This window comes from Oryctolagus cuniculus, chromosome 13 (assembly GCF_051225735.1).
Source record: "Oryctolagus cuniculus isolate XC-2025 breed Fujian yellow rabbit chromosome 13, ASM5122573v1, whole genome shotgun sequence".
Taxonomy (NCBI): domain Eukaryota; kingdom Metazoa; phylum Chordata; class Mammalia; order Lagomorpha; family Leporidae; genus Oryctolagus; species Oryctolagus cuniculus.
The window spans coordinates 99,259,832-99,284,343 of NC_142879.1; the positions used below are offsets into that span (position 1 = coordinate 99,259,832).

Below are 24,512 nucleotides of genomic sequence, written 5' to 3' on the forward strand. Positions count from 1 at the left end.
GAAAATTTTGTTTCATTTTAAACAGTAATCATCAATGAAAATGTTCATTCTGATAGATGAAATTAAAAAATGTAAATGATTCTAATCTAATGCAACTTTTTTTTTTAACAGAAAAACCTAAATAGGCTATTATAGAACAATTTAGTTCAAAAACAATGGTTTCCACATTTCATATTGCTATATTCATATTTGTTACTTCTCAGTTAATAATCCTGAAAGAATGACCAAGGGTAAGATATGTTTGGGGAGATTTTTAAAAACACCCTCAGCAGGACTCACCCTCTCTTTCATGCGGGAGACAATGAATCTCAAGTATGTGCCCATCTCCTGTTTGTTTGTATTCTTTTTCTTAATGCTCTGTTAAAAAAAAGATGTCAAATATAAAATCTGATCATTTACATGTTTATATTCATGTAAAACACATATGTAAGATTACAGCATGCAAATATTTATTAAAAGATACGCTATTTCCAACATACTTGCTAAAGAAAACTCTGCTCTCTGCGTGACAGAAATATTTAATGTCACAAGGTGAGAACTGAAAAAATATTATGTTGTACTTGACATAAAACTATATTTCTTCTCTTCTTGATGTTTTAAAGCTTCAAACAATCTTCAGAAAAAAGAAATATGATTATATATTGGAAAATCACTTGTTTTACTAAAATTTTGATGGTTAAAGTAATTTTAGGAATATTTTCAATTAGCAATTAAATAGTGAATTTCAAAGCAACATTCTTCATTAAAAAGGTTATTTAGAAATCTATGCACACTAACATATCTATTTAAAAGTGTTACAGAGCAACTCAGTAATAACTCCAATTTCTGTTATTCTGGCCTACTAGCTAATTGCATTTTTCAATTTATTGTTCAGGAAAATCTAACTTCACACAAAGGAAAAAAAAACACAGGATTCTATGTTTTATGTTATTTCTAGACAGCTAGGAAATAGGACTGAAGTTCCTGTTTACCTAATCAAGGCCAAGACATTACAAAAGTCTGAAGAATGCAAAGGCCCAATTTCTGGACAACTGAATATAATCAGAGTATTCTCCAGGGGAACTGAGTAGATCTGGCCACTAGTATTAATGGATGCTTTTACATGTTGACTAGATTATGATTCTTTGCTCAGTGACACAATTCCTCCTGAAAGAACTTTATATACAAGAAATCATTTTAATATGCTAGTAAAAACAGTAGAAGAAAGAGCAACTATTCCTCATATGACAGAATTTCTAGCTAGGGATTAAGCAAACTGATTTGTATCTATAGAACATTAAAACATCTGAATAAAAGGTAGGGAAAGCATTTTATTACTTACAAAGTGAATCTTAACTGTTTCATTTTTAAGGTGTTATCTTCCTTCCATTTCTACTTCTTGCCTGAATTTTTCAGCAATGCACACACTAGTTTTATTTTTGTCTTATTCAGCTTCATCACCCATGCATACAGCTTCTAAATTTATGACAATTTTAAAATGTTTTTTCTCAAACCTGGCCATGTATCACAGAAATGGGTGAATTTCTATGAAATACACTTGGGCTTCACCCTAAGCATCTGGGTTGGAATTTCTGGGGGTAGTACATGTGCTCTATATCTGTTCATTTATTTGTTTAATTCCTCTGGTGGTTATGATACATGGCCAAGAATGAGTTACCAACAGATGGAGTCTGAAACACAACAAAATTTCCTGAATCCCAGGTTTATAATCTTTGGAAGAGAGAGATTCTCTTTTTCAAACAGGAAGAAATAGATGCAACAGAATTTCAAATGAGTAACACAGGCACAAGAAAAGAAAAACAAAGATCCAATTCAAATAGCTTATATGCACAGTATTTAGCCACAAGCACCAAACAACTTTAAAACAAACATTGAGGGCTGGTCTATGGTGCAGCAGGTTAAAGCCCTGGCCTGCAGTGCTGGAATCCCAAATGTGTGCCAGTTCAAGTCCCAGCTGTCTCACTTTTGATCCAGTTCTCTGCTATAGCCTGAGAAAGCAGTAGAATATGGCCCAAATCCTTGGGCCCCTGCACACATGTGGGAGACCCAGATGAAGCTCCTGGCTCCTGGATTCAGATCAACTCAGCTCTGGCTGTTGCAGTCATTTGGGGAGTGAACCATTGGATGGAAGACCTCTCTCTCTCTGGCTCTACCTATCTCTGTAACTCTTTCAAATGAATAAAATAAATCTTAAACAAAACAAAACAAAACAAAACAAAACAAAACACTGAGCTCTAATAGGTTTGTTTCTGCAATGGCCTAGATTAGCAATTCATTTTTTAAGTTAAAAACATTTTACTTTTGAAACAGAAACTGTATGTACTTAGGGTACATATAACATGTTTTCAAATACATCTACAGTGTAGGATGGCTAAATTGAACTAATTAAAGGTGTGTGTTATCTCACGTACTTGATCATTTCTGTCATGGTAAAGACACTAAATCAGTTTCATTTTTAGCAAGATGTCCCAGTGATTCTAATACAAACATGAGAATTATTAGCTGGTCACTCCTATGTGTCAGCCTACAATAGTGGCTGACACAGGAGCTCTCAGTGGATTTGAAACACAGTTACTGAAGCTTTGGGACAAATGTCTTTACAAGTAGCATGGACATCCTTCAATGCACTGCTCTCTACACTAAATAAGAGTCTGGTAAAATGTTAGAGGAAACAGAAAGCAATAACAAAGTCAAGGACAGGTGCTTTTTTCTCAGCATTTAGAAAACCTATCTTCCTTTTTAAAAAAGATGGGAGAATAAAAACAAATCCTTTTAGCTATGTGTCCTACTACCATGCTATGTCTAAAATATTTTGTGAATACTATTAAAACTGATTTCAAATATCAGTCTCATTAGATGGTGAATTTGTACAAATTCAGATGTAACAGCAATATCTAGCAGGTTAGATATCTTGTATACTGTACCATCAATGGGGTTATAGTTTTTTTAATATGTAATATATTATTCAATATATATTACAAATATATATATTCAATATATAATATATTATTACAAAACCCTATGTAATGCTGAAATTAATATTAATGTTCACTAAATATTGTCCCCAGCCCTTCTGGCAATTAAGCAGGATGGGAAAAACTCTGCTCTCTAGACCTTCTTTTGAATAATTCAACCTTAAGTGGAATAATCACAGAGGGCTAAGCTCTAGGCTGTCTGTGGTCACTTGACCAGTGACAAACTAGAATGTGCCTGAGCACTACTGACTGACCTCACCATATCCAGTAGAAAAGCTCTATGCTCCAGTCCCAAGGCTGCTGTGCACTGTAATTATGCATAAGAATATGTTTTCCTTCCTGTTCTCTAAACATAAACCAATGAAGTACTTCACTCTGTTATCTTGCCTCTAAGTTCTCTTGTTTTTAGAGCCTTAGAAAATAAAGCCATCCAGTGTTTATGGGCAAAAATATTGCATTGCTAGAATCAAATTTAGTATCACTACAGTTAAAAGATCCTAACTAGACTATTCTATCTTTGAAACAACAAATATTCAAGCACTTTGAAGCAGTTATGGAAACCCCTACTTCACTTTGGTTAAGTTTTGTAGTTTGTGTACAAACTTGTTGATATAATTATCCAGTTTAAATAAAAGTTTATATTCAATCCCTATACTCTTTCAATACAGAATCTACACAAACTGTGGATACTACATGCTCTTATAAACTTTGGCTTCACCTCTTTAAATATTTCTAGATGAATGGCTAATTTATTGTTAACCAAGAGTAGTGATGTTTACTTTTGGGATGACTGAACACAGCTCATGCCAACAGTATTAAATTCAGAAAACAGTTTAATAAAGAATAAAAACCTGACTTTATATTCTGTTCAAATTTGCTTAGAGGTAGTAGAGGTAGGTTGCTAGAGTATCTCTTTTCCAAGTGCAATGAAAGGTAGGCATCTGAGCCTGGAAAAATGACTCCTTCAGTGAAGGGTGAAAGGAAACTTGGCTGACTGGGTAAGACTCACCCCCATTCTTCTCAGCTCTATCTGATGCAAACTACCCAGAATGCTTTCAATGTATTACCTTCACATATACTACTCTGGGAAAATCTTGACTTCATTTAGCCCTGTGCTCTTCAGATTGAGATATTTTACACCTGTGTGTTTATTACATTAGAACCACCCATGGAGCCTTTCAAACAGCACCAATGTCTGTAAATATAAAGTCCTAAAACAGGCAAAAGTTATCTACAATGGAGAATAATCTGATCAACGGTGATCTGGGGAGAAGAGCATGGCAGTGGGTACCATCGCAGGGACAATAGTGGTGAGTTTTCTATGGCTCAATGGGATTGGGATTACACTAGTGTATGCCTTTGTCTATTGCTCAGATGGTACACTGAACATTTGTGTATACCACTGCAAAGTAGATTTTACCTTAAAGTAAAAAAGCCTTCAAGGCATGGGTGTCACTTCCAGAGATTCTGATTGAGGGTTGAAGCGTACGTATTCATAGTTGATAAAAATCCTTCAGTTTTCCTGATATGCAGTCCTGAGAAGCACTACCTCAACTTTAGAAAACACTCTGCTTAAAGAAACATGTGCAGGCATACGTTGGGACAACAGTTCAAATGTTAACTTTTGCTGCTGTATTCAAAGCATAAAGTTGTATATCTTGAAAAGCTTTTTTTGAAAGTGATTTCAAAGTTAATCTGCATTATTTAAAAGTCCTCAGCATATCTGGCATGGTCTCAATCTGCTTACTTACACAAAAAGAAATATTATATATGCCAAAATTGCTGTGGTAGTTGTGTTTTCAGTGTTTATTGGCTCTTTTCAGTTACCAAAGTGAGAAACTACAATGATTTTGGCTATATGAAAGGATGGACCAAAAGAAATTTTACAAACAGGATTATTTTTGCTGAAAGCTTCCATGTGCCCTTGTGTATTTATTTTTTAATTATTTCCCAATATGTCTTTTCAAGTGACAAATAAAAGACTCTCCTCCAGACATTACGGGGCCATTCTCAAGAAATCATATGCCCGCTCACACATTACTTGACAATGGCATGGTGGTCCTGGACCTCCCACCACCCAAGGCTGGGCCACAGTGGCTCACAGATTCTGCTTCCCAGATGCAAAGGCTCAGGAGCTTTCCTGGTGAACTGACACCAACATGAGAGGATCCTTAAAGAAACAGAATCCCTCATTTGTAAGAACATAACATTTGCTATGACATTCTCTCATATTTGATAAACTATACTTCCAGTTATAATTTAAATTTAGTATTTCACAAAAGAAATCAAGTGTTTTACCTTCTGTCATAGGGCTGTGATTTCTGAGGTTACAGATTGTAGAGATGCCTTATTGGCATTCATAGAAAAGTGTTTCAGCTGGTGTCTGTCAGCCAAACCAAGATATTTAAAATACTTTGAATAAAAGCTACTGTACCTAACAGAATTATAGGAGTAGCTTCTAAGATAAACATTATTTTGCTTATAATATAACTAAGCAAACAGTTTCTGACAACAAGGTTAGTGCATCATAAAAATAGCGCTCCATTATATCTGCAGATTGCTTCAGATTTAGTTCTTTCACAGGCTTACACGAATTGTATCTATCCTCTACAATGTAGGCCTCAGCATCCTTCTGTAAAGGCCTTTGTACCAGTGTTAGGTCAGAATCCACCAAAATAAGGCCTAGTAAGTAGTGGTACCTGTTCATATTACCTGGTAGCATATGAGAATGTCTTTGGTCATCATCTACAAATGAAAAGAACTTCCCATTACACAGCAAACTTGCTGCAACTTTTAATGTGACAATCATCATATAGCTGAAGCTATATATATGAAGCACATATATTTGTGCAAGACATCTACTGAAGTAAGATATTCTTAAGTTATAGATAACTGAGCAAGTTGCCCTCCTTACTTTAGAAAAAAAATAGAAAATTTTATACATGTTCTTAAGCAAAGGATTCTCAAGACAATGACAAGTAACTGTTTGGCCATTTCAAATCAGATGGTTCCAGGTAGACACAACAAAGTCTGAGTCTAGGAGCTCAGTCACCCTCAGTGCCATAAGCGTTCTTGGCTGGAAGTCTCAGAGATTGTTCATCCTGTTTATCGATAGCAGACTACTAATGAAGCCCACAGATCATTATCTGAAGGAACATTCAGGACCATTATTTGAAAGAACACTTAGAACTAAATGCCTTTACTGGTCTGAAATTTTCAATTCTTCCTCTAGACCCAGTTTTTACATTTTGGCAGAGAATAAACTAGTGCAAGTCTCTATTATTTCAAGGCAATGAGTATTCCAAAGAAAGAAGTTCAAAATCAGAAATTCAGATATCTTTCATCAGTTTAATATATTTATGTTGCTACAGTTCACCTCATTCAAGCCCCCCACCTCTGACTAAACACAAGGGTTTCAAACTCTGAGGATTCCCAATCTCCAAATGTTTCCTCCACAACAGACTAGACTAGAGGTCAACAAGCTTTTCCTGTAAAGGACTAAGCTGATTGCTTTAAGCTTTGCATCTTTGGTCTCTGTCTCAACTGCTTACCTCTTCTGTTATAGAAAGAAAGTAGTCATAAATAAATACTCATTATATTCATATGGCTGTGTTTGAATAAAACTTTTGGGTATTGAAGTTTGTGTTTTTATTATTTTCACAAGTCACAAAATATTATCCTCTCTGATTTTCTTCAACAATTGAGAAACGTAAAACCCCTTCTTAGTTCACAGGCGGTACAAAACCACAGGTTAATCCCTGGACTAGAATAAGGAGTGTCCAATATAGTCTACTTCAGTTCTTTTTGAACAACCTTATACACTATCTGGCTCACGAAAAATGTTTGATAAACATTGGTTGAATTATATGGACAGTATCTATTACTAACTAACTAATCCATTACTATTACTATTAGCTTCTCTGCCTACTAGGAAAACTGTACCACAAACTTGAATTAAAAAAATATGAAGATACTTCCAAAATTAGTAGTTCACACCCAAGTGTGTGTTAGCATATTTCAACCAATATAGATAGTTTTGTTTACTTTTGATGCGTGAATCATTAAAAGCTAAATACCAGTCATTGACTTCTAACAATCCATAACAGTGTCACCAACAGCTCACTTAAATGTTAGAGAACATATAATCATCTGTGGTAGTTCCTGGAAATGTAGATTCCTGATCCTGATCCCCAGAGATTGTCTGGGGTGGGATCCTGGAGGCTTTGTGTGGGAAAAAAAAAAAAAAAATCACTCCAGATACTTTGGTACAAGTGGCCTCTGAATTTTATTTGGAAAAAACCTTATCTGCATATAAATTTACAGTATCACTTTAGGAAACAAGAAGGCCCAAGATCTCCTTTATAATTGTAATCATAGAACATAAGAATAAAAATGAAATTAATCTGCAAAAACTGTGTATGTTGTTAGGGATGTCAAGAAGCTCTGCAGTATCCTCAAGATCCACCTGTAACAATGCCATCACAAAGAATTCTGAAGAAACCCCAGTGTCTGAGGCTTTAAAAGTAAAGGTGGTCTAGCCGAAGAGGTGTTGAATGGCCCAATCCTATCACTTCTCCCTTGAAACCACGGGAACTCATGTAGCCCATCAATGAAAATCACTCTGTAGAACTATTTCCTAAAAATATACTTATGTTCACTCTTTTTTACTCCCAGTACTGACACACTGAAATCAAATCTAATCTACAATATCAGAAGAGCAGAACATCACACCTATTGCTGGCATTAATAGCAGAAAACCTGACCTGCCCAGTTTTGCATGTAAACCAATCCAGCAACAAGTTATTTACACTCAAGTTCCTGACAATATATTTTTAAACTTACTTTAAAAGAATTTAAGTTTAAAAGCCTCCTGTAAGTTGTCATAGATATTCTTGTTGTATACTGGCAAATGAGACTTCACTAACGTGCCACCTCCACGGTCAAAAATGTTAATTTTGCAGAATAACTAAAGCACAGTATTTCAAAATTTATTCATCCAGGTTTATCTAGTAACACTGAATGCTATTACAGTTATAAATCACTTCTTTCATCTCCAAGGAATGTTAAGTATTAACTGAGATAAGAAATCAGATGGCAGGGCCAGCACTGTGGCACAGTGGGTTAAGCCACCATCTGCAGCATTGGCATCTCATATGTATGGGTGCTGGTTGCTTTACTTCCAATCCAGCTCCCTGCTAATGTGGCTGGGAAAGCAGCAGAAGATGGCCCAAGTGCGTGGGCCCCTGCACGCACATGGGAGACCCAGATGAGGCTTGAGGCTCCTGGCTTCTGGCTTTGGCCTGGCTCACCTCTGACCGTTGTCGCTACTGGGGGAGAGAACCAGTGGATGGAAGATTTCGATATCTCTCTCTCTCTCTCTCTTCAACTCTTTCAAATAAATAAGTAATCTTCAAAAAGTGGGAAACAATGAGGTGATATGAGCAGCTGTGCAGCATCCAGTCTAACATAAATTAACAACTATTGAAACAGGTTTTTAAAGTAATTTTACAGTCACAAAACAGACTACAATTATAAAAACATCAGTATTTTAAAATCCACTTTGGTCACACATTCACTAAGAAATTGCCAAAATAATATTAGCTACAGAGATAAAGGAGTCATGCATGTCAGAAATTTTATTATTCAGCATTAATGCACTTTTGGAGGTAACTTCAGGCCCCTTTGTGACTTGGCCGTCAGATTTGGGAATAAAAGAGGAAGTCAGAAAAATTCTATGAAACACAAGATTTGTACCTAAGGCTCTTTCCCCATCCTGTACAAATCTTTCAAGAATAAGATGGAAAAGGCAGAGGCAGAATGTGTAGAATTTCCATTGCTTTTTGAAAGTAGCTTCTATGTTTGCTTTAGTAACAAGGGCAGGCATACAGTTGTTCTTTGCATAGAAGGGCTCATACTCAGCCCCTATCTTCCTATCTACCTCTGACTCCTTCAAATCCTCACTCGTGCATTTTGCATTATAGAGACAACAGGAGGAAACTGTACTTAGTTCATATGTTCAATTCAATACTGGAAACACTAATAAACTTCCTGTTATGTAAATTAAGTTGTGATCATCCTGATAAAGGAATCAACTGGACTTCTTACATCTCATGCCCTTGGAGATAAAAGATAAATTTCAATTAAGATTCTAAATAAGTCACCAGAAAATATATCACTAAGACAAAATACATTGCTACCCAAAACCGAAAAGATTTCATGCCCATATCTGGGCCCTCCCTTTTTTTTAACCATCATATTCTTAAATTCATAATGGAAAGGCAATATAGTAAACAGATGAACTTTTTATTTATTGCTTAGGTGGGATAAAAGGAATTTATAGAGATTAGATAACACTACATAGTAGTTTATAATCTTAGAACCTATATCCAGTTTTTAAAAATCATCTGGCTTTATCAATGTTTCCATTACGTTTTCCTCCGGTTCAGCTTGTAATGAACAACAAAGCTGCTTTATAAAAGCAGCTAGTGGGGCTGGAGCCTTGGGTCACTTGGTTAATCCTCTGCCTGTGGTGCCGGCATCCCACATGGGTGCCGGGTTCAAGTCCCAGATGCTCCTCTTCCAGTCCAGCTCACTGCTGTGGCCCGGGAGGGCAGTGGAGGATGGCCCAAGTGCTTGGGTCCCTACACCCACATGGGAGACCAGGAGGAAGCACCTGGCTCCTGGTTTTGGATCGATGTAGCGCCAGCCAGAGCAGTCATTTGGGAAGTGAACGAACGGAAGGAAGACCTTTCTCTCTCTCTCTCACTGTCTATAACTCTAGCTGTCAAATTAAAAAAAAAAAGCATCTGGTTTAGACAGAAATTCTTAAAATTAATTTTCTCTTTGATTAGAGAACTTAAATAAATTATAAAGCTGTTTAAAAATATAAAATTTTTAATGTTCATTACTGACTTCAATATTACATATGGCCACCATTTAAAAAAAGAACAGCTTATACTTTTATTTCATTAGAAAATCACCTAGAAATTATGATTAGAAATGATTAGAAAATCATTCTAGATTTGTTAATATGTATATTGAAAGCAAAGGTATTTAGTTTGGGGTGAGAATATTAACAAACTTCCCACATTAACAAAAGAAGACAGACCAGAAAGCAACAGCATTCATAGTAGTTCCATAGTAGATATATAATGAAGGAATTTATATTCAACCAATTTTCATTTAATATTTTGGTACCATTTCATTCTAAACATTAAGTGAACATTTTTTCTACCTTTGCAATAAAAAAAAGTATACTGCTTACATCCAAAAGCATGAAACTGAATTCAGAAGTAAACATCCATCTATAGTTTCAGAGATAGCCTTCATCACATTTTTTTTCTTTAGCTTCGTCAAAAACAAAAAGTCACAGTGTAGGGGCCAGTGGTGTGGTGTAGTAGCCTAAGCCTCCACCCACAGCGCCAGCATCCCATATGGGTATTGGTTTGGTTCCCTGCTGCTCCTCTTCTGATCTAGCTCCCTGCTATGACCTGGAAAAGCAGCAGCAGATGGCCCAAGTCCTTTCTGAAGGTAGCTTTTACATTTGCTTTAGTAACAAAGGCAGGTATACAGTTGTTCTTTGCTTAGAGGGGCTCATACTCAGCCCCTATCTTCCTATCTATGGGCCCCTGCACCCATGTGGGAGACCCAGAAGAAGCTCCTGGTTCCTGGCTTCAGATCAGCCCAGCTCAGGCCGCTGCAGCCATTTTGGGAGTGAACCAGAAGATGGAAGACCTATTTGTCTCTCCCTCTGTAACTCAGCCTCTCAAATACATAAATCTTTAAAAAGACCTTTAAAAAAAATCTTAAAAAAAAAAGTCACAGTGTAAATGCCTCAAACATAACTTACTCTGAACTAAGTCAACACTGATAAGCCAGTAGGTACTAAACTGATAGAAGTCTAGACAGACTCCTAATGGTAAGTTTTAGTAAACTAGTTAAGTTCCCTCATTTTTAATATCTGCCTAATGTGTAAACTATAATCCATGTGAAAAAAAGGTACATGAGGCTTAACATCCAACTTTAAAAGTTCAGTTGTAATGTTTTCTACACATCTAATTTAAAGTATTGTTTCCTGCAAAATATGTATCTTCACTTGAAATATTTTTAAAAGAAGCTATAATAGGGAAATTTTAGGAACAGGTCCTATCAGTGTGTAAGTACTGCTAAGCAGCTCTATTCCTCAGAATAGCAGATACATAAGAGTCAAGAACAGGAGCCAGATAGTCAAGTGCCACAAATCTGGGAGTATTCTTAGGTTAGATGTATAATCAGAGTATTTTGAAGCTATTAATAAAATTCTCTCACACTGATTCTTCCTTATTTTTTATCTACATTTTCTTATGATTTTGCAGTTTATTAGTGTGCTAAATTAATTCATCATTGTATTTGTGCATTAACAAAAGTTTTAAAATTTGTTAGCCTTAACAAGAGAAAAATGCAACCTGAAATATTCCTGGGGGATGAAAATTTTCTAGTTTTTAAAGACACTGAATACTTGTCCCTATCTATTAGCTTGAATAAGTTACTTTTTCTTTTGTGACTTAAATTGATCTTTGCACACAATAACTATCTCATAAATGGCATCTAAAGTGATTCAAAGTTTGTTGTATGATATAAAGAACAGTAATATAAAATTACAAAATTTTAAAAGAAAACAAAATTTTAAAAGAGATTCTAGTGGAGCACTGTTGCATTTGAGAGGCTCAAATGTGGTGAAAAAAGTAGATCACGCAGTGTTCCCATTTACTCACTTTATATATTATGACTCACATACTATCAACCACACTGTGAAGTTCATCTTAGACCATCTAGCACCCATAAAGGCTACATCCCAATGACACATATAAAACTTACATATATAAAACCTTTATTTATCTGAATTTAAATGGGAACAATAACATGAATCTGTAACTCATATAAGTTACGAAAATCAAATTCATTTATGTGAAGAGCATGTACATATTAAATGAGGATGGACAAAACAGGGATCTACTTTCAAACTATATCTCCAAATTGCTAACCTGGAAAGTATCAATTATTTTGTCTGTAAATCTATACTTCACTTGTTTTGCTATGTACTTGTCCACATTAAGTTAACTTTTTTACAAGGTTTTAGATTCTGAACAATTGCAATGCTGTCAGATATAACAAGCACTAACCTATGCAGACCAGTGCTTGTTACACAATCTGCTGTGTACATTAGGGAGAGAAAGGGCTTGAGGGAACAACTGTTTCAGAATTCTCCCAAAACACAACCACAGCTTGTCAGGGAGACACGTGCAATACCACCCTCATAAGGTCAACATTTTATAGCAAAAGATGTTTACCTTGGAGTAGGGTAGGTATTAGAGTATGAATGATCTAAAACTGTACTAACACTGTAGCTACAAGCTGAAGGTGGGACACTGAAATTCAGTTCCTCAGTTCACAAGCCACATTCAAGGGCTCAACAGACACATGTGGCAGTGTCTGATACTTGAAAATGCACAATCATTTCTAACACTACGAAAAGAACCTTACACAGCATTGCACTGAAAGGCAATGCGATGCCACCCTAGCAGGTGGTCCTGAGGTGTCTTATGACAGACCACTTTGCTTTCAATTGTATTAAGTTTTTTTTTTCTACTAGCTATAACTCAAACAATATCACAGTGTCACTGTCATGCTTTTAGATCAGCAAGTATGCAGTACACATATGAGCTCATACACACAAACCCACATACATACCTACACACACACATACACACATGCACAGAGCATATATGCACACACAGAGGCTTGATTCTAACCAGGATACCAAAGAACAAAATGTGTAATTTGGAAACTGAAGTAAAATAAAATGAAACAAAATTTCATCCTATCAATGCTGTAGAGAAAAATTTTCACATGCTGTTGGCATAGATGGGTATAATCTTCTAAAGGCCAGTTTGCAGATTTTATCAAAAATTTAAATGTGCATCCTATGCTTTAATTTTTACAATTCAACTTCAAGTGAACTTCTCCTGCAAAAGATGGTAAGATAGAATTACAGATATATACAAATTGTCTTTCTTTTAAAAAAATGATGGATGCTATCTGTGTTTTAAAGATTGTTCCTTTCGGGGCTGCTGCTGTGGCTCACTTGGTTAATCCTCTGCCTGTGGTGCCGGCATCCCATATGGGCGCTGGATTCTAGTCCCATCTGATGCTCCTCTTCCAGTCTAGCTCTCTGCTGTGGCCCAGGAGGGCAGTGGAGGATGGCCCAAGTGTCTGGGTCCTTGTACCCACATGGGAGACCAGGAAGAAGCACCTGGTTCCTGGCTTCACTCAGCGCAGCGCTGGCAGTAGCTGCCATTTTGGAAGTGAACCAATGGAAGGAAGACTTTCTCTCTCTCTCTCTCTCTCACTGTCTATAACTCTGTCAAATTAAAAAAAAAAAAAAAGATTGTTTCTATAAATAAAGCTGTGTAAGTGATTTTTCAAAAGGGTATGATTTTGTAATTTTTGTGGGAAAACGCATGCTTAACACAGGAAAATAAGCTTCAAATAAATTAAAAAAACAAACTTCAGTCATGTGGATAAGTAACAGTAAGACTCTTCCTCAGATGTTCAAAATGAAAGATGATTTTTGTATTTTTTTAAGATTTCATTTATTTATTTGGGAGGTAGAGTTACAGAGAGAGAGGGAAAGATAAAGGGAAAGGTCTTCCACCCAATTGTTTGCTCCCCAAATGGCATAATGGCCGGAGATGGGCCTTTCTGAAGGCAGGAGCCAGGAGCTTCTTCTAGCTCTCCCACGTGGGTGCAGGGACCAAAGAACAGGGGCCACACTCTGCTGCTTTTCCAGACCATAGCAGAGAACTGGATCAGAAGAGGAGAAGCCAGGGCATGAACTGGCACCCATAATGGGATGCCAACACCACAGGAATGCCAGAGCTCTGGCCCTGGAGGATGATTGTTGACATATGAATACAAACATCATTTATGACAGAGATTTTCAGCAAATAGTAGAAATGATACAAATGTGCATCAAGGGCATTTGTTTAAATTATGGCCTACCCTGTTAAATTTTAATATGGGAGCTGTATTATCTGCTGGCACTGCAGGTTATGTCTCCGCCTATGCCACTGGCATCCTAAATGGGCACCAGTTTGAGTCCCAGCTGCTCTACTTCCTATCCAGCTCCCTACTAATGCACCTGGGTAAGCAGAAGATGGCCCAAGTCCCACCCAGGAGGGAAATCTGGAAGAAGCTCCTGGTTCCTGGCTTTGGTCTGGTCCAGTTCTGGCTGTTGAGGCCATCTGGGGAGTCCAACAAGTGGATGGATGCTCATGCTCTCAATTTCTACCTCTCTCTGCAACTCTGCTTTTCAAATAAAAACGAAATCTTAACATTATAATATAAACAAGATATCTGGGACACTTATTAAGTGGAAGCAAAATAGCTACAAATAATAATGTATGTAAAACTATAGAGACACAGATAAAGTTGATACAAACACATATACAAAAGGAAAAATCTAAATATTTACCTACTGTGTGTAGGATTTCTGAGAATTTTTTATACTCTTCTCCATTATTTCATTGTTTTACAGAGGAATGTTTATTTTTTAAATCACTTCTCTATTTAAATTAATGAGAGCTCTCAATAACAAGAATATGAAAGGATATTATTCAAAGTTTTTTCAAAGCAAACTCTTAATATATTTGCAAGCTATTTTTCAATAGCAATCTACTACTGTGTCCATAATGTAAAAGTTTCCATTTTAAAAAAAGGCAGACATTCTGAAGAAATATCCTTAGAGTTATAAGAATTCTTCCTTTTAAGAGGCAAAGATTCTCATTTTTATTAGTCTGCATATCAGTAAATGAGTTGCAATATATAGGATTCTTGATATAAAAATTGGTAAAATTATATTTAATTAGAAAAATGCCTATTAGCACTTTCAAGATATTTCACAAATAATCAGATATATTGGATAATCTGTGTGAAATGAATTAAATTATTCTCAGAAACTGAACAGTGCAAGGCAAAGAATTTGTATAAGAATGAATAGTTTTCTGAACACTACAAAATATTAGAAATGGCCTACTTTAATCTTCAATGTTAGGTGGTAAGGACTATCTTTCAACTACTACTTTTACTTATATTTTCAAAATTTGGCTCTGGCATCTTACCTGAAAAATTCTTTACTGGTATATCTAGTTAATTCTTTGCAAACATTAATTTAAAAGCAAAAGAACACAGAGTAGAAAGTTATGCTGATTTAGGGCTGGCGCCACGGCTCACTAGGCTAATCCTCTGCCTTGCGGCGCCGGCACACCGGGTTCTAGTCCCAGTCGGGGCACTGGATTCTGTCCCGGTTGCCCCTCTTCCAGGCCATCTCTCTGCTGTGGCCAGGGAGTGCAGTGGAGGATGGCCCAAGTGCTTGGGCCCTGCACCCCATGCGAGACCAGGATAAGTACCTGGCTCCTGCCATCGGATCAGCGCAGTGCACCGGCTGCAGTGGCCACTGGAGGGTGAACCAATGGCAAAGGAAGACCTTTCTCTCTGTCTCTCTCTCTCACTGTCCACTCTGCCTGTTAAAAAAAAAAAAAAAAAAAAAAAGTAAAGTTATGCTGATTTAGAACCATAGTTCTTCAGCTTTCATCTATATACTCTAAGTAATTTTTATATCTGATCAGTCACTCCTCTTAGATTATTAAAAACAACTTTACTCAAAGTTTTGTCACCTTGTTTTAGGAAATAAATGGACCTGGGGCCGGCGCTGTGGCTCAGTGGTGCAGTGGGTTAATGCCCTGGCCTGAAGTGCTGGCATCCCATATGGGCGCTGGTTCCACTTCCGATCCAGCTCTCTGCTATGGCCTGGGAAGGCAGTACAAGATGGCCCAAGTCCTTGGGCCCCTGCACTCATGTGGGAGACCTGGAACAAGCTCCTGGCTCCAGATTGGCGCAGTTCTGGCCATTTTGGCCAACTGGGGAGTGAACCACCGGATGGAAGACCTCCCTCTCTCTCTCTCTCTCTCTCTGCCTCTCTTCTCTCTGTGTAACTCTCACTTTCAAATAAATAAATAAATCTTAAAAAAAAAATGGACCTAAAACTTTTCCTTAAAGATATAAAACTCCACTAGAATTTCAAGGTTATCACCCTTTCTCTGAGTAAAGAAAATTTTAGCACTTACTTTTTTTGAACCTAACCATTAAGACAATAGAATGTGTCTAACAAAGAAGTAATTATTCTTTTGGAAGTTTTTAAGAAAAAGATAAAACTTCCTGTACTTTGCAAGAAAATAGGTTTTGTGAGCCTTACCACAGAGTATCTCACAGACCATAAGACAGATGCATTATTTAAGATTTTGTACTGACTTACAGCATCATTTAAATAAGCATAATTATATATTTATATTATATTTAAAATTTAGGTTAACAAGGTAAAAAGAAAGCCAATGAAGAGGGAGAAAAAAAGGATAAGGTGATCATGTTTCTGGTGAGCCGGTAACAAATGGAAAATATTTTTAAAATTTCATCCAATAAGTAAACAGTATACCAAATAAAAATCTGGAATCAGACAACTTGACAGAATATTCTAATAAAAAAGTATTGCACATTTTTGTTAAAAGTGTAATTGTACAACTTACATTCTTGATAAAAAATATGAAATACCTACAATGAAGTTTAAATTACCCTCAAAAATCCTGCTTGAAAATTTTTTATTATGTAAATAAGACTTAAATCCTAATATGGAAAAGCTATGGCTAGGGCCTGGCACCATGCCGCAGTGGATTAATCTAACTCCACCTACGGTGCTGGCATTCCATATAGGTGCCAGTTCTAGTCCTGGATGCTCTTCTTCCATTCAGCTCTCTGCTATGGCCAGGAAAAGCAGTAGAAGATGGCCCAAATGCTTGGGTCCCTGCACTGGCATAGGAGACAAGGAAAAAGCACCCAGCTCCTGGCTTCAGATCAGCAAAGCTCTGGCCATTGCAGTCATCTGGAGAGTGAACCAATGGAAGGAAGACCTTTTTCTCTGTCTCTCCCTCTCTCTGTCTGTAACTACCTCTCAAATAAATAAATAAAATTTAAAAAAAAGAAAAAGCTATCACTATAAAGACACAAGTATGCCTAGAATTGCATTTCCTAATATCTGTGTCCATATTACAAACCCTAATTCAATCAATGACACTGCTGCTTTTTTCTCTTTTACATTTCTAGTACCTACTAATTTTGTACTTAATATCTCACTTTTTTACTTCTCTTAGTGTAAATTATACCAGAAGAGATATGTATTTGCTCTAAAATACACAAACCAAATACACAAGAGAATAAAATATGAATATTAATAGAGCTCATTTGCTCACAATTATGAGTACTCAGACAGCACTTATAGATAGAGACCTACAACTTTGGGCTTCATATTAATATATCTAGACTTGGGGATTTATCACTGCTTAACTGACATTTACAAATTTTACTGATATAATCATTAACCATTTTTTAAACACTACTCCAACTGTTTTCTGCCTGCCTATTAAATATGTACAGTACTGTTGGAAAGATTAAGTATACTTAGATGATACAAAGTGAAATTAATAAGGGACTACAATGTATCCTGTATTTTGCTTATCATTCTAGCAGAAAATTTTTGATGCCAAAGAAGGGAATAATTACGAATACAAAATTTTTCTGGAACACTAAATGAATATTTAAATTTCTCAAGTTCTTTAAAACATTTTCACAAACTAAACTCATAAGTAATTTGGACAACTTGCTTGGCTCCAAATAAGGAAGTTGATAATATCAACTACAAAACAGTAGAGGTTGCATTCAAATAATTCCTTCAATGCCATATGCAATGTAGCATTTATTCATTGCACATCACTCATATACACACAGACACACCACATTCTGCATCCAACAATCACAGCAAGTATATTCTTCAGTGGGGTAAATGAAGAAAAACAACTGTAGAAAGTACCTATTTTATCTACTGGACAAACTCATTTTGCTTTAAATAAAGTAATCATGATTCTTTATACACAACTGTCCCATCCCCCAACCCACCAAATAAAGTATAACCAAATAATAAACTAACTCATGATATGACAAAATAAAGGCAACATTCCTTGTATATAAAATGGAAAATAGATAAAAATGTTTCCAACACTGTGCCTTTTGCTAATCGTGTTTTCTGAATGGCATAAATTGTGCAATACATTATAAAGTACTTATTGAACAAATCTTAGTGTGGCATATTATTTCTGACTTCCAGAGGCTATCCATTAAAGCAGTCACACATTCCAGAGGCAGGTATGAAGTAGGGAAGAGGATATATATTTATACAATTAAAACTTTCTAGAATCCACATCCTGAAATATGGAATGTGTTCTGTGATATCCATTTATGAGTGCTCTGTGTTCATTCACCATTTCAGCAGATAACCCCCACCCTCCAGTAATTTATCCATTCACCTGGCAAGACCACCTGGGATATCTTTGTGAAGCTATTAATTAAGATAAACCCTCTGACCAGCACATGAAAGCTCATAGGTACTCACCCTGCAAACTGGGCACTGCCAGTGACTACTGCTGTCTCTAAGCCTGAACTCATCAGACAAACACTTGGAATGATACACACGAAAACACAGGTCACATATCAACACCTCTCCAGGCAAATGGCATTCAAAACAATACCAGTCATGATTTTCTGTTTCCCAGTCCTACAAAAAATACAAAATAATTTCGTATGACAGTTTGTCAGTATCTGCAATGACTAAGAACAAAATTGAAACTAAACTCCATCAGAAGTTAGGCATTATAAACAATTTTAGACATTTCCTGTGTTAAAACAAGAGGGAAAACAACTACAGATTGATTTCTTTAAATTTTAAATTCTTTCCTAAACAGTATTAATTCAGAAAATCTTTAAGGTGATCTGATAGCAAAACCAATCCAAAATGAAGTAAGTCCAAAGCCTACTGCAGTTCTAATATTATCTTTCACTTTGAAATATAATCTAAGAAATAATTTTTCCAGTAAATTGAGCACCCCAAACCAACCTATAGCTTAATATTTCAAGTAAACAAACCTTTCTTTTGTCATAGTTTTTAAAAATACTATAGGTACATGGCACCTATGGGAGCAGAATAAATGGTGATGCTCACTGATTCTTATCTTCTCATGCATGGTATTGGATGCTTTATTGAAAATAACCATCAGTCAAAATGTCCATGTTCTGATAGGCCAAATATTCAGTCTGTTTAATTTGGAAACAAACTGAAAATGTGAAACTAAAGGTTGAATCACACTGTTCAAAGGAGATAACCATGGGGGAAGGGAAGTAGGTTTATTTCCTGATTGTAGCTGTTCCTAAAAGTTAAAAAGAACATGAAGACAGGTACACAGGTGTTCCTCAACATGTTCTTATTTATAACACATTTTTTGTACAGCCCATACTATTCAAGTATAAACAAGAAGATTGGTAGAAGTTCTCTTAGTTTAGAACTAGTTCTTTAGAAACATCACTCAGCTTTTATTAAAGCACAGTTACATAAAGAGTGATGGATTGAATTTCAACCTTCCTTTATAGATATGTTAACCAAAAGAACAAAGATAAAACCCATAGGTTGTAGGGATCCTGTGGGATCCTGTATTCCCAAACCTGTGCTCCAGTGAGGATTCTGCATTCTAAACATGGGCCTTGCCATCAGGATCCTTTTTTGTAAATCATCCACCCTGTTCCAGGGTGAAGATTTTTCACTTTCTCTGATGAAAATATTCTCCTAATAAACGCTTTTTTATAACACTCACTTGAGTAAGCAGTAACTTCTTTAGAAATGAGGTTCAAATGTATTGCTTAACTGTGCCACTATTAACTCCTTCAAAAAGGAAGGGTTTCACTAAGGTTTCAAAATTCACATCTTCTAACCCACATCCAGAGTCATGGCAAAAGCACAGCAGTAAATCCTGGAAAACATAAACTTTCTGCTTTCCTTTTTATTAAGAAATTGGTGGTCTTTTATTGACCAAAGTAATAGGGGAAAAGACATGACCATTTTTTAGTCATTTGCTACACATGTACATACTCTGCAAACTCACTTTGGTGGAAAAATATCACTTAGACTGTCATCATAAAACAATGATTTTACACAAAACTGATTGTACACAGAAAAAAATCTATTCAAAAAGTTTGGCACAGTGGCACCATATAGACACGATATGTGTGGTGCTTGGCTACATTCAGTCATTGGTCCATCTACTTCAGATAGTTCATATATGTTATATTTTAGTTATTTTAATTTTTTAACCAAAATGTTCCAGCATAAATTACATTTCAAAGGATATGACACCTGTTCCATATTTAATGAACAGAACTCCAAGTTTAAAAAAATTACAGGATATTTTCTTCAAAGCTATTTAGAATCATCTTAAGGATTTTAGTGGCTTCTATCTATTCATTAACAATAGAAACTGCCATCTTTTATCACTTGAAATTTTTACATTAATTCACCTTCATGTGATGCTCCACTGTGTGATGGTAGTTAGCAAGTTTATTAAGAAAGAGAGGTAAGAACATATCTTCAGCCTCTCCATGCTACTCCCTACATCTTTCCATCCCTACCATACCCCTAACCCTACCCCTACCCTACCCCCATCCATCCATGAAATGAAGATGAAAATGATTTGCCTTTGACTATGTGTTTAATTCTAGGTCTATTTTTCAAAGCAATTATAGAAAAGAAAGTGTAATTCAAATAATATAAAAGTTGAGAAAAACTTGGCTAAATGTTTATATAATGGCATATAACTATCTCCATTATCCAATATAAAAGTAGGGCTAGGAAAAGAAGTGCTGTTCATTCTTTTATTCATGGCAACAGCTGTTCAGAAAATAGAAAACATGCAAAAGTCAAGCTCGAAATCACTACATTCTGAATCCAGGAATGTTATTCTGAGATATAAATGATATAGGCAAGTTTACCATTGGCCCAGTTGTCTACAACTTTTCCTATTAAAAACAAAACCCATTATATAGTACTTTTGACTAATATTTAATATGTATGCCAATTAGCTACATTTACATTTATACTGGATTTTACCAAATGTAATCAGCTAATCTATTACAGCCTGATTAACTGCATATGTAAACTGCTACTTCAAAACCAGAAAGCATTTTAAAAAGCAAATCTACTAGCACAAAATTCAAAACCAGAAGCAATATAAAGATAGTATAGTTTTAACAAACAATTCTAGCAAGAATGCACTAAGCTAGCCTAAAAGTAAGATAGAATTATAATACTGAAAAACAAACAAACCAAAAAAAAAAAAAAAGCCCAAAAAATTCAGCAGAATTAAAGTAAAATAACATAGTGCAAAATTAGTTCACCTTGTTTGGGGTTGCTGTCCGGGAGAAAGGCTGCATACTGTAGGCCTTTCAAAATAAAAACAAAATAATCTTGGTCTCTCTACTACAACTTTGCTCAATATCAGGCAATACACAGAGCTAAAGGGATTTCACATTTCATTTGCTATATGACTTATACTATTTTGAAGACATTAACTGATAATCTATCAATGTGCTAATCATTAACATGCAAACTTACTTATTACCTGTTACAAAAGAAACTTTTCACACTAACACAAAAGCTACAAATGGACACAGAGAAAATTTGCCCCCAGAACTTATGTGAAACCTATGATAACAGAAGAAAAATATTTTACTAACAGGCAAATTTGGTGTCATTATAAATTTGTACAATACCATAAATATGTCTTACTGATCTGAAACTAGTTCACATTAGATCTTTTAAAACTTGTTGTGATGAATGCAAGTGTGGTGAACTCAATACCTCACCATAGTGTGAAATTTATACAGGCTGTCCTCAGAACCTAGTAGAAAAAATTCCACCATCTAGCAGCAGCCTATTGATCTAAGTCTCTGTCATCCATATAGCATTTGGTTAAGACTCTGGAGCCATACTGGTTCAAATCTTGGCTCCGGCACTCACGGCTGTGTAATCTTGGGCAGAATGCTTAGCTTCTCTGTGTGTCATTTTCTATCTGTAAAATGAACAGAATGATAGTACCTAGTTTATAGGGTTTTTATAAGAATCAAATGAATTAATATGTATATAATACTTAGATGAGTACCTGGCACAACATGCGCGCTCAGGAAGTGTTAGTGAGTGTTAAGAATAGTGCAAAAAACAGGAACTGATCAAGTCACAAAATGATATAGCATGCTTATATATGTATGTGCATTTATTTTCCAGGCACATTAAAATTCATCACCACATTTCACTTTCACATTTCTGTAAGCTGTATAAATCAAGAAATATTATGAAGGTTAATTTAGAGGCAAAAATGAAGCACAAAAAGAGAGTTGTGCAGTTAGGCAGCAACAGAGGTGCCTGGAAGAACTCTTGGAACAAAGTGTTCCAAATCACAATTTCCCCCACCAATAATTCAACAGCAATTTTAACTTTTAAAGTAACTTCCTATTTTCACTTAAGGAACAGATAACCATTACACTACCAGTATAATATTTTAATGTAAACAGAATATAAAATTCTCTATACTTCTAAGCTTAGTATAATTCTGCTAACGATTCAGTTAATCAAAGGTAAGAATTTGATAGTGTCATAATTCCAGTAATTTTAAATTTTATTTCCTTTTACAACAAAAATATGACTACATTGCCCAGTGAAACAGAATTTACACAGAAGAAAGGAAAAAAGAAGAGAATTCACACACATACACACACACATACACACACAATCAGTGAGAAGAGTACAATAGGATAGTATGATCCAAAAATATTCTATTGAGTACAATGGAAATTATTAAACTGAAGAATAATTTCTGAATTGACAATAGTACAGTTGAAATGTACATAAAACTATATAATATATTTGGTTTCTAACTAGTAATAATCACAGATACTTTACTTAGCAAATAAATTATTATATTTTTGTAACTGAAACAGAGAATGGACATTTGGAAGGAATGTGTACTTCTGTATAGAATTAACATAAATAGAACCAAATATATTTCACATTTAAAACTATCAACCATATTCAAACGGCATCAAGTTTTACACTAAGGTATTTAAAACATCTGGCTCATTAACTTGACAACTACAATTACAAGAAAAAGGTAAAAGGTAAAGATCTAAACTTTAAAATCTTGTTACTCTACTATGCAATATTTATGAAAGAGGACTGGAAGAGTTAAGCTCATCTGAATTTAATGAGGGCTATCTTAATGATTTCTTGAGCAGTAAGTAAGCAACTTCTTGCCATGGCTGTTTATGGTATGATTTCTGAAGAATAAGGCTACAAATTCCAATATTATCTAAAAGATGAGAACTTAGCTAAATTTCAAGAAATACAACCCACAACTTCTTTTACACTGGACGTTTTGAGTAGGGAGAAGCAGAAGATGACAGGGAAGAAAGTATCTATTTTGTTCATCTGTAAATTAGGATCCAAGACCAGTTATCGATAATATGTCATTATCTTTAAGAAACCACAAAGTATATATTTTCATTAATAATACTTTTCTAAAAGGTATCAAAAATTTAAATGACATGAAGTAATAAATATAGAATTCTACCCTTTCATTTAAAAGGTATCTCTTAGGCCTATTTAAAAGTAATATAAAATCCTGCTCTTAAGGCAGTACAAACCACATTATATAAAAAGAAAAGACTCAAAGCAGGATGTCAGGGCAAGACCTGGTAAGTACCTTACTAGTCAAGAATTTAACCTATAAAAGATAAACTTCTATTTACTTAAAGAAAAGCTACTAAATATCAAACTTAACTCTACCTAGCAAATGGCAATAGTTTGCCCAAAAAATATGATTTTCATGTTCTGAGAATAAAGGAGAAAAAGAGCTGTGAAGAAATATGGGGCCGGCGCCATGGTGTAGCAGGTAAAGACACTGCCTGAAGTGCTGGCATCCCATATGGAAACCAGTTCGAGTCCCGGCTGCTCCAGTTCTGATCAAGCTCTCTGCTAAGACCAGGGAAAGCAGTAGAAGATAAGCCCAAGTGCTTGGACCTGTGCACCCACATAGGAGACCCAGAAGAAGCACCAGGCTCTTGGCTTCAGACCGGCATAGCTCCGGCCTTTGCAGCCATCTGGAAAGTGAACCAGCAGATGGAAGACCTCTCTCTCTGTCTCTGCCTCTCTATAATTCAGTCTTTGAAATAAATAAATTAATTAAAAATATGGACTGAATACAGCTATCTATGTATATTTCTTTAGAGCAAGCAAATAATGAGCCCTTGGGAACATATAGAATTAAAAAAAATTATGAAACAAACAACTAAATGGTCAGAAATCACACAATTTTACTCTGTTCCTGGCCTAATGACCTTTAACCAACATCATATGAAAACCACTTTTAGATAAATTATTTGGGCTCTATGAGTGAATGTTACTGTCATGCCAAGCAAATCTGATGATCATAAACAATTTACGAGAGTGGTCCCCAGGGTTAAATAAGTTTGCCATTCAAAAAACTGATTGGTACAAATATTTTTCCCTTGTTTATT

General features: G+C 35.5%; 1 protein-coding gene across 38 annotated transcripts in view; it reads right to left on the bottom strand.

Annotated features, from left to right (window-relative positions):
* ZMYND11 (zinc finger MYND-type containing 11) overlaps window positions 1-24,512 on the bottom strand; it is a 129,354-nt gene that overhangs the window by 32,250 nt on the left and 72,592 nt on the right. For 12 of the 38 annotated variants that reach the window (XM_070056008.2, XM_008249358.4, XM_051835904.3 and 9 more), the window contains 3 exons: window positions 21,339-21,383; window positions 18,511-18,672; window positions 280-357 (listed from right to left, as the gene is read on the bottom strand). In XM_070056008.2, coding sequence (XP_069912109.1) covers window positions 280-357; window positions 18,511-18,672; window positions 21,339-21,383 — 285 coding nt within the window. Of the gene's footprint in view, window positions 1-279; window positions 358-18,510; window positions 18,673-21,338; window positions 21,384-21,801; window positions 22,013-22,102; window positions 22,271-24,512 lie in introns of those variants that run through there. The other 26 variants (XM_089311839.1, XM_089311838.1, XM_070056009.2 and 23 more) reach the window with 8 other exon arrangements.